General features: G+C 42.2%; 2 protein-coding genes across 3 annotated transcripts; both read left to right on the top strand.

Annotated features, from left to right (window-relative positions):
- Nucleotides 1-3,066, top strand: LOC133024393 (cytochrome P450 2K4-like). Of its 2 annotated transcripts, none has more exons than XM_061091480.1 (9): nucleotides 1-258; nucleotides 407-569; nucleotides 894-1,043; nucleotides 1,119-1,279; nucleotides 1,440-1,619; nucleotides 1,719-1,860; nucleotides 1,953-2,137; nucleotides 2,301-2,442; nucleotides 2,520-3,066. In XM_061091480.1, exons 1-9 carry the CDS (start codon nucleotides 52-54, stop codon nucleotides 2,705-2,707), a joined length of 1,518 nt encoding a protein of 505 aa, XP_060947463.1. In that variant the 5' UTR covers nucleotides 1-51; the 3' UTR covers nucleotides 2,708-3,066. The 2 variants fall into 2 exon arrangements, with proteins under 2 accessions (XP_060947463.1, XP_060947461.1); XM_061091478.1 differs by having other exon boundaries at nucleotides 1,704-1,860.
- Nucleotides 3,067-5,365: 2,299 nt separating this feature from the next.
- Nucleotides 5,366-9,726, top strand: LOC133024394 (cytochrome P450 2K1-like). The gene is made up of 9 exons (XM_061091481.1): nucleotides 5,366-5,641; nucleotides 5,790-5,952; nucleotides 6,312-6,461; nucleotides 6,536-6,696; nucleotides 6,852-7,031; nucleotides 7,181-7,322; nucleotides 8,351-8,535; nucleotides 8,699-8,840; nucleotides 8,918-9,726. The coding sequence occupies exons 1-9, from the start codon at nucleotides 5,435-5,437 to the stop codon at nucleotides 9,103-9,105; spliced, it is 1,518 nt and encodes a 505-aa protein (XP_060947464.1). The 5' UTR covers nucleotides 5,366-5,434; the 3' UTR covers nucleotides 9,106-9,726.
- The last annotated feature ends 848 nt before the right edge of the window (nucleotides 9,727-10,574 follow it).

The following is a 10,574-nucleotide window of genomic DNA, read 5'->3' as shown; positions in this document are numbered from 1 at the left end:
AACACTGTAAAGCAACCTGGTTAGTTTCATAGCTCTCACAGCGTTTAAGTCATGGGGATATTAGATTTATTTCTCCAGACTTCCAGCTCTGTCTCCCTGTTGGGGGCTCTACTGGTTCTGGTGCTGGTCTACCTTGTTTCCTCCTCCAGATTCAGTTCCCAGCAACACAGGAAAGAGCCTCCAGGACCCAGACCACTTCCCCTGCTTGGAAACCTGCTGCAGCTGGACCTCAAGAGAACCTACCACTCATTAATGATGGTAAAGAGATTAACTGAGTAGTTTCCTTTGCAGTGTATCGTGACAGTGGCGATCTGTTCTTTCACCACATCAAATTTCTCCTGGGACTGTGTCTAAGTTCTTTAAAATGTGTAAATAGCGTACTTACAATATATCCTGTTGTTCTTAGTTGTCCAAGGAATATGGATCAGTGTTCACCATTTATTTGGGACGCCAGAAAGTTGTGGTTCTGGCCGGATACAAGACGGTGAAGGAGGCGCTCGTTAACTGTGCTGAAGAGTTTGGAGAAAGAGACTCAATGTTAATTATGCAAGAAGTCAGTGGCGGACATGGTAAGAAAATATAATAATGATTCCTAGATCCACTCAGAGCTTTAGTTAATAATTGATCACTGACCTCCCTAATGCAGTGATTGGCACTGTTTCTTTTTGGCAAGGCGTCTGGTGTCAGATGGTAATGATAATGATGCTACTCGCAGCTAGTTTTACAGGTTGAGTCTATGCAAGAGACAAATTCTCCTGATTTGAGATTTCAGTATCTCACCATCTGCCGACTGTGCTTACAGCTGTTCTGCAGAAGAACATGTTTTCTGGTCGGAGGCTTTATCTTTAATTTATCACTTTTTTAATGTATTTTATTGAATTGTTCCCTTTTAGGTGTCGTCTGGTCCAATGGGGATGCGTGGAAAGAAATGAGGCGCTTTGCCTTGACAAACCTAAGAGATTATGGGATGGGTAAAAAAGCGTGTGAGGAAAAAATTATTGAGGAATGCCAGTACCTCACTGAAGTGTTCAACGAGTTCAAGGGTAAGTGTTTTCAGACACATATATAATCAACATTTAGGGCGTTAAAGAAATCTAATCCTGTTTTTCTTGTTGCAGGAGAAGCCTTCGATACGACCCAACCCTTGAGCTGTGCAGTCTCTAATATTATTTGCTCCATGGTCTATGGAAACAGATTTGAATATGATGATTCAGAGTTTACGTCTCTGGTTTATCGAACAAACAAACAATTTCTACTCTTGGCCTCTCCATCAGTAAAGGTATCAATTTATACGTGTTCCTATCTTATACTTACAGTGCTTTGATTTAAATAAACATAATAAACTCTTGCACCTAACAGAACAGAATCCAAATGACATTCAATTGTTAATTTATATATATACATATATAAATGTGTGTTCACTTATGAGTTTTTTACAGTTATACAACCTGTTCCCATGGATTGGTAAATTCTTCAGAAACCCGAAGGATTTCAAGAAAAACTTTGAAGACAATAAGGAACAGAACGTGAAGCTGTTCAGACGTCTGAAAGAGACTCTCAGTCCACAGATGTGCAGAGGATTCGTAGACGCCTTTCTGGTTCAAAAGGAACATCTGGAGGTTGGGAAGCACTTTCCTATTGTAATCATTTCCAATTAACACCTGCCTATGATATTTGATTCAGTCAAGGTCTAAGTTAAGTAGAACTTCTCTGTGCAGAAATCTGAGAACACCAACAGTCACTACCACAATAAAAACCTCATGATGACAGTTCTCAATCTGTTTGCTGCCGGGACTGATACAACTGCAACTACGCTGAGATGGGGACTCCTGTTTATGGCCAAGTATCCCAAAATACAGGGTGAGGAGCAATACATGTGCACAGCTCTCTCACATAGAAGCTCTGTTGTACCAAGATGAACCCGAGGAGAATAAGTTTCCCCTGTTTCTCAGACCAGGTCCAGGAGGAGCTGAGCAGGGTGATTGGAAGCCGTCAGGTGCAGGTTGAAGACAGGAAGAACCTGCCCTTCCTCGACGCCGTCATCCATGAGACGCAGAGACTGGCCAACATCGCCCCGATGGCTCTGCCTCACAAGACGAGCCAGGACGTCACCTTCCAGGGTCACTTCATCAAGAAGGTCAGACTCACATTAAATGTGATGATGTCCATACCTTTATTCCATTCCGGAGATATTGTGTTCGCAAGAATCCGACACAGAGAGCCAACCCAACAACACGAGGAAACCTTTTTTCGTTGTTCGAAAATAATAATGTCTATTTGAAATGTGCTGTTGTCCACAGGGGACCACCGTGTTTCCTCTGTTGACATCTGTCCTGTACGATGAGAACGAGTGGGAGAAACCTCACTCCTTCCATCCCGCCCACTTCCTGAACAAAGAGGGAAAGTTCGTCAAGCGAGACGCCTTCATGCCTTTTTCTGCAGGTTGGTGAGCACGTGTCCTTTCCTCTCGATGTTCACTTCCTGCAGATGGTATCTTACCTCGCCGTCCCTCTCAACAGGTCGCAGGGTTTGTCTCGGAGAGAGTCTGGCCAGGATGGAGCTCTTCATCTTCTTCGTCACCCTCCTGCAGCGCTTCCGTTTCACTCCAGCTCCGGGAGTTTCAGAGGACGACCTGGATCTGACTCCATGTGTGAGCTTGGGCCACGCCCCTCCAGCCCATAAACTCTGTGCTGTTCCCTGTATGTGAGGAGTAGGTGAAGGGCGTAGGAATGAAAAGTCAGATGAAGTTAAATAATGAATGAATATGATCAGCACCATTAATGTGAGCAATTAAATGTAAAATCTAGATTACAGAGGGGCTCCTCAGAGAGATGATGTTATATCTGATTATTTGCTAGAAACTAGTAGAAACTCTAAATTATCCTTTGGTAGTTGTGAGCAATTCAATCCTTAGGAGGAGAGAAGTTCACTAGAGGAACTACTGAGTCCTCAGTGTGATTTACAGTGCGATTTACAGTGTGTTTTACTTTTGTATGGAAACGTCTGAATGTTTATTGGAGGAGTGTGGAGCAACATAAGAGTGGCAATAAAAATGACAGAACACGAGATGAGTCGGGATTCAAACCATCCGAGCACGTGGGGTTAGGGGTCAGCAGAAGATGAGACTGTTGTTCTGCTGGACACAGGAAAACAAATGATTGCAGTGTTGAGTTTTTAATAATGTCTCTCTTAGATTTCATGACGATTCAATCTGTACCTTCTGCTCCTGGAGAAAGACTTTAGTGAAAGGTCAGTGAACCCAGGGGATCATAGTCATCTGGAAAGAGACCAAAGTAGGTTTGTTCACTCTGTATGCAGATCTCAAGATTTCTGCCCCAGTAACCCAGTATCTATATTCACAAGAACTGTATTAGTAACAGATTCAGATTTTCTTTTCTGGGATTATTTGGAGTATTTGCCATTCTGCAGTGTTTCTGTTCCGTGGCTCAGACGACGCAAAGTCTGAACTCTTATTACACCTCAGTAATGTAAGGATCAGTAGGGATTGGAACCTGGGTCTCCCGTGTGGCAGGCGGATTGCCTACCACTGAGCTACGAGGGGTGATGACTCAGATGCAGAGACAGAGACAGATGAATTGTTCGGATATAATCAAAAAAGGTTTCTTTATTTGAGTCAGGCAGAGGATTCCATATGGTTTGAACAGCAACTCAAAATACCTCCAGACAACCAAAAACACAGTCTGGGCAATTTAACAGTGTCAACTAAGGATGTCCAAAAAACAGGTAACAAAAAGATCTCAAGCAGTGGCGATTTTAGCCTGAAATTTCTGGTGGAGCAATTTTGTATGACATCATGTCACCGTCACAAAAATAGAGATAGCTGATTATTATAAGCACTAGGCCTATATAGACCAGTAAGATATACTATGGGCTGCATCATGTCGGGTCAATAACTCCGTATGGTCCCGTTAGCATCGCTATTACTGCTGCTATCATGCCTGCGGGATAGCGGAGCTAAGCTAACCATCCAGGTACAGAGACACCGATACCTGCTCATCACTACTAACACACAAATACGGGAGAATTACCACAGAAACGGGAGAACAGACGTCTTTAGCTTCTCTGTCAGGAGAACAAGCAGAACTTCAAAACGTATTATTTATCCGATAGGTGAGTGAAACCTCTCCACAGACTCGGGTTGTGTTCACTGACGGGGGATAGCCTGTTAGCCTGTTAGCCTGTTAGCTCAGGTGAAGCCGAGCAGGCAACAGGCTAAGGCGCTGGAGTCGCGTTTCGCATTATTCGAGTCGAGTTGCTAGGCAGATTTCTCTGGGTACACCTGAAAGTGCCCAATCTCCCAATGTTAACTTTGGCCTGTGTGGTTCACGCTCATTGGTGTTTCCATGGCAACAAGTCTTAAGCTTGTGCCGTCCAGAGACTGACGGCGAGAGAGCAGCATTTCACAGAGCGACCACACAGACAGAAACACACACGTATCAAATTACTCCAAAACAAGACTATAATGCTTGTGAGTCAAGTATATTCACACACACATTCACGCTACTTTGCATGTAAAATAAAATAAAATATATTTTGCCACAAAGTACAGATGTATTTAGCTTTCTGAACAACAGCGCCATCTGGTGGGCCAGTGCCCCACCTGCCCCTAATGTAGAAACGCCAGTGATCTCAAGAACAAAAAGGGTTCAAAACAGGTATTAGCATCTAAAGAGATGTGCTGTTTGAATTCCAGTGAAAAGGAATGGAATAAAGGACAACACTGAAAAGCAACTACTTCATCACCCAATCACACACACACATTCATACAGTGCAGCACTTTCTCTGTCTTAGACCGAACCATCACTGCACAGCCATCAGGGCTTGAAGACGACCAAATAAATCTATTACGTTGCTGCACATTCATGTTCATGTTCATGTGGGAACAGAAAAACTTAGCAAACTAAACATCTCACAGCATTAACAGGATGTTCAACATTTACAAACAAGCTCGACAGCTTTGTAATGTGTTTTTTATCCTCCTCTCATTTCTGTAGAGCACATTCAATGACCTCTGTGCATGATAACGCACTATACAAATAACTTTGCCTCGCCTAACATAGATGCCACATTTGGGAACTCCCCTTCAACTTATAAAGACTTCATGTGAGTAACTGTGTTAAACTAGAGACCTGCTCATGCTCCTATTCAGTCAGTTATCATGCTGATGCTTTATGACTGGAGCAAAGGGCTTAGTGTGGTTGTATATGATTTGTGTCTTTAACGATTCACTGTTTTAAAGTCAAATTTTAAACAAGTTGGACCTGAGACAAACTTTGCCACAGTTTCCCCCCCCCCCTGTCCTTTGTCCACAGTCTGTCCCTCCTCCTCTGGGGCTGTGCCCATTTTTGCGATTAATCCACAGAACACTGAAAAGACACCTGGTTAGTTTCATAGCTCTCACAGCGTTTAAGTCATGGGGATATTAGATTTATTTCTCCAGACTTCCAGCTCTGTCTCCCTGTTGGGGGCTCTACTGGTTCTGGTGCTGGTCTACCTTGTTTCCTCCTCCAGATTCAGTTCCCAGCAACACAGGAAAGAGCCTCCAGGACCCAGACCACTTCCCCTGCTTGGAAACCTGCTGCAGCTGGACCTCAAGAGAACCTACCACTCATTAATGATGGTAAAGAGATTAACTGAGTAGTTTCCTTTGCAGTGTATCGTGAGAGTGAAGATCTCATCTTTCACTGTATCAAATTTCTCTTGGGACTGTGTTTAAGTTCTTTAAAATGTGTAAATAGCCTACTTACAATATATTCTGTTGTTCTTAGTTGTCCAAGGAATATGGATCAGTGTTCACCATTTATTTGGGACGCCAGAAAGTTGTGGTTCTGGCCGGATACAAGACGGTGAAGGAGGCGCTCGTTAACTGTGCTGAAGAGTTTGGAGAAAGAGACTCAATGTTAATTATGCAAGAGGTCAATGGCGGACATGGTAAGAAAAATATTTATTTTAATTTTATTTTTAATTCTTTCGCAAAGAATTTCAACAAATGTTAACTCAATCCATTGAGCGCTTTAGTTAATAATTGACCTGGTTAAGCAGTGATTGGCACTGTTTCTCTTTGGCAAGGCGTCTGGTGTCAGATGGTAATGATAATGATGCTACTCTCAGCTAGTTTTACAGGTTGAGTCTATGCAAAAGACAAATTTTCCTGATTTGAGATTTCAGTATCTCACCATCTGCCGACTGTGCTTACAGCTGTTCTGCAGAAGAACATGTTTTCTGGTCGGAGGCTTTATCTTTAATTTATTTATTTTTTTAATGTATTTTATTGAATTGTTCCCTTTTAGGGGTTATCTGGTCCAATGGGGATGCGTGGAAAGAACTGAGGCGCTTTACCTTGACAAACTTAAGAGATTATGGGATGGGTAAAAAAGTGAGTGAGGAAAAAATTATTGAGGAATGCCAGTACCTCACTGAAGTGTTCACCAAGTTCAAGGGTAAGTGTTTTCAGACACATGTATAATCAACATTTCAGGCGTTAAAGAAATCAAAGTCGTATTTCTTGTTGCAGGAGAAGCCTTCGATACGACCCAACCCTTGAGTTGTGCAATCTCTAATATTATTTGCTCCATGGTCTATGGAAAAAGATTTGAATATGATGATTCAGAGTTTACGTCTTTGGTTTATCGGACAAACCAACAATTTCTACTCTTGGCCTCTCCATCAGTACAGGTATTTCTTTATATGTGTTCCTATCTTATACTTACAGTGCTTTGATTTAAATAAACATAATAAACTCTTGCATCTAACAGAACAGAATTCAAATGACATTCAATCCTTAATTTAAATATATATAAATGTGTTTTCACTTGTTTGTTTTTTTACAGTTATACAACCTGTTCCCATGGATTGGTAAATTCTTCAGTAACCCGAAGGATTTCAAGAAAATATTTGAAGACAATAAGGAACAGAACGTGAAGCTGTTCAGACGTCTGAAAGAGACTCTCAGTCCACAGATGTGCAGAGGATTCGTGGACGCCTTTCTGGTTCAAAAGGAACATCTGGAGGTTGGGAAGCACTTTCCTATCATAATCATTTCCAATTAACACCTGCCTATGATATTTGAATCCATCGAGGTCTGAGTTAAGTAGAGCTGAGCCGCCCGGGCTTATCACATTTATTGTATATCAAGATTTCCTTGGTTCTCTCTGTGCAGAAATCTGAGAACACCAACAGTCACTACCATGATAAAAACCTCATGATCACAGTTCTCAATCTGTTTGCTGCCGGGACTGATACAACTGCAACTACGCTGAGATGGGGACTCCTGCTTATGGCCAAGTATCCCAAAATACAGGGTGAGGAGCAATACATGTGCACAGTGTCGCATATTCAGCTAAGAGATCTTTTTAACATGGTTATAAAGCAGAATGTACGGAAGCGTATTGCATTCACTTAAAAAAAAAAAAAAAAAAAGCCTTGGAGTAAAAAAAAAATAATAATTTTGAAAACAGGATTATTCCTGTTTTTTGAACTTTTTTATTTTCTGTTTTTACGAGATAAAAATCCTGTTTTTCTGAGTTAAGTTTTCTCCGGAAAAGGCGTTCCCTTAATCCTGCCTGAAGCTCTCACATACATGGAGTCTGGTTGCTGCTGCATCAGCCTGAACCTGCAACAGACTAATGTAGCCGAGCGGTTTGTATTATACTGTCAGGAGGCCTCAGCCGAAAGAGGACACGAGAGATTGTTATTGAATCGGGACAATCGCTCATTTTCCTTCACACTTTTCTCTATCGATAGAACCCCTTTCCGTTTGAACCCCTTTCAAAACAAGAGTCCCAACTACCAACCTGCTTATAACAGGAACTACACTTCAAATTTCTATAATAAAGCCACTAACGGGACAAAAATAAAAACTATCCTCTACCTATCTGAAGTATATCCCGCGAAAGATGGTCGAGACTGATGTTTTCAGGTTTATTTGACGCTACGTCTATGGAAGCTATACGTCACTTTCAAAATAAAAGCATGGAAAAAAATTTGAGCGAAAAACTGGACTTTTATCTCGGAAAAACAGGGGGGAAACCCTAGAGACCCTAGTGAGTGACGTCATTTTATCTCTGGGTTTGTAGTCAACCGCTCCCCTATAAGAGATTTTCACTATAGGCTTGTGGCTATCTCCGAGTTTCTAGAGCTCGTCCTGACCTGTAAAACCTCTGTGTAATAAACATTGTATACATGTAAGTACTGAGACCGTGGTTTCCTTCCTTCATCAACATCTTTGACAACACTCTGCTGCTTGAAAGACACGACAACAGCTCTCTCACATAGAAGCTCTGTTGTACCAAGATGAACCCAAGGAGAATAAGTTTCCCCTGTTTCTCAGACCAGGTCCAGGAGGAGCTGAGCAGCGTGATCGGAAGTCGTCAAGTGCAGGTTGAAGACAGGAAGAACCTGCCCTTCACTGACGCCGTCATCCATGAGACGCAGAGACTGGCCAACATCGTCCCGATGGCTCTGCCTCACAAGACGACCAAGGACGTCACCTTCCAGGGTCACTTCATCAAGAAGGTCAGACTCAGATTAAATGTGATGATGTCCATACCTTTATTCCATTCCGGAGATATTGTGTTCGCAAGAATCCGACCCAGAGCGCCAACCCGACAACACGAGGAAACCTTTTTACGTTGTTCGAAAATAATAATGTCTATTTGAAATGTGCTGTTGTCCACAGGGGACCACCGTGTTTCCTCTGTTGACATCTGTCCTGTACGATGAGAACGAGTGGGAGAAACCTCACTCCTTCCATCCCGCCCACTTCCTGAACAAAGAGGGAAAGTTCGTCAAGCGAGACGCCTTCATGCCTTTTTCTGCAGGTTGGTGAGCACGTGTCCTTTCCTCTCGATGTTCACTTCCTGCAGATGGCATCTTACCTCGCCGTCCCTCTCAACAGGTCGCAGGGTTTGTCTCGGAGAGAGTCTGGCCAGGATGGAGCTCTTCATCTTCTTCGTCACCCTCCTGCAGCGCTTCCGTTTCACTCCAGCTCCGGGAGTTTCAGAGGACGACCTGGATCTGACTCCATGTGTGGGCTTAACCCTCAACCCCTCCCCCCATGAGCTATGTGCTGTTCCCTGTATGTGAGGAGGAGGTGAAGGGCGTGGAAATGAAAGTCAGATGCAGTTAAATAGTGAATGAATATGATCAGCACCATTAATGTGAGCAATTAGAAATTAAATGTTAAATCCTGATTATAGAGGGGCTCCTCAGAGAGATGATATTATATCTGATTGTTTGCACTTAATAGAAACTGTAAATTCTCCTTTGGTAGTTGTGAGCAATTCAATGACAACAAACGGGGTCTTCAGGAGCTCAGGACTCTGCTCGCTGTCCCTCTTGATTCCTGCTCTCTGAACACAATGGAAAAGTTAGAGTCAGTCTTTATTCATAGTCAGTAAAACACAAGATCAATAATGACTGGTTGTCTAAAGTGTTTCGAGGATCTGTTCCGTGCACTGACTCCGTGCACGCAGGCCTTATCACAGGTCAGAGTCCGGCCTCTTGTTTACCTTCTCGCTCACTTCGAGGAACTCAGCTCTTACATAAGTCCTGACTCAACGCAAAATGTGAAAGGTCGAATGAGAGACTCCGATGAACAGCGGAGACATTTTCACAGAATATCACGAAAAATTATACATTTCATGTTATACATTTAACACGAATTCTTGTGAGAAATTAAACCAATAAAATTAACTCTTAACTCTGCCTAGACTACCTGTCCCATGTTACTGTAACTGTCTGTCATGAGTTTATGACTCATTTATTGTTTTTATTTATTTTCTCCCTTGAATTTATTTATTTATTCATTTTCTTCACCACACTACACTGTTGTTGTATTCCTGCAACAAAAGCATTTTTAAAAAGGTTGAAAAAAAAAAACATAGCTAAAGAAGTTTAAAAAATCCTCAAGCAGGATCTGCACCAACATGTGTTCATCCTTTCAATATCGTTTGTGGGTAATTTCTGCGTTTCTGAAAATAGAAGTTCACATTCCTCCACCAATAACCATGTTATTATTCATATTTGGCAAGTAATTAAAATTATACAGCACATTTCTTTGATCCACAGGTTTAATTATTGCATATACACTTTATATGTTGAGGCTGTATAGAGATGACATGAACATTTACAGGTATGATGGTGTAGAGAGGCCACATAGAGATGAATCTGCTTCAGGTCAAACTCCCTGACGACAGATTTTGACCAAATGACCCAGAAACCACCAGGAGGCAGAAATCTTAGTCTGAGAAAGATTTGTCGTCTTCCAGCGGCTTTTAGTTTCCTTAAAAGAAGAAAAAAACAAAACGAAATGAGAGAAATTAATAAATCCTCAAAAGAGGACGTGTTTCTGTTCATTTCCTCACCTCTGTCTCTGATCATAAGAGCAGTGATTGTGATCAAGAGGATCAGTCCTGCAACACGCACAGTTAACATGACGTAGCTAAGAGGAGACCAGCCTGAAGAACCTGAGAGATCTGAGGACTCTGAGGAACCGGAGGAACAGGAGCAACCTGAGGAATCTGAGGTTCACAAGTCAGAAATAAATACTTTTA

The sequence above is a fragment of the Limanda limanda genome, chromosome 18 (assembly GCF_963576545.1).
Source record: "Limanda limanda chromosome 18, fLimLim1.1, whole genome shotgun sequence".
In the NCBI taxonomy this organism is placed as follows: domain Eukaryota; kingdom Metazoa; phylum Chordata; class Actinopteri; order Pleuronectiformes; family Pleuronectidae; genus Limanda; species Limanda limanda.
This window is presented reverse-complemented; position numbering and strand designations above follow the sequence as displayed.

What these genes read in the sequence shown, in the direction of transcription:
- LOC133024393 (XM_061091478.1), top strand. Translation starts at nt 52, where the DNA reads ATGGGGATATTAGATTTATTTCTCCAGACTTCCAGCTCTGTCTCCCTG. An exon ending in AGAAGTCAGTGGCGGACATG is followed by an intron (nt 570 to 893) that starts GTAAGAAAATAT and finishes GTTCCCTTTTAG; the next exon opens with GTGTCGTCTGGTCCAATGGG. An exon ending in CTTCATGCCTTTTTCTGCAG is followed by an intron (nt 2,443 to 2,519) that starts GTTGGTGAGCAC and finishes CCCTCTCAACAG; the next exon opens with GTCGCAGGGTTTGTCTCGGA.
- LOC133024394 (XM_061091481.1), top strand. Translation starts at nt 5,435, where the DNA reads ATGGGGATATTAGATTTATTTCTCCAGACTTCCAGCTCTGTCTCCCTG. An exon ending in AGTGTTCACCAAGTTCAAGG is followed by an intron (nt 6,462 to 6,535) that starts GTAAGTGTTTTC and finishes TTCTTGTTGCAG; the next exon opens with GAGAAGCCTTCGATACGACC. An exon ending in AGGGTCACTTCATCAAGAAG is followed by an intron (nt 8,536 to 8,698) that starts GTCAGACTCAGA and finishes TGTTGTCCACAG; the next exon opens with GGGACCACCGTGTTTCCTCT.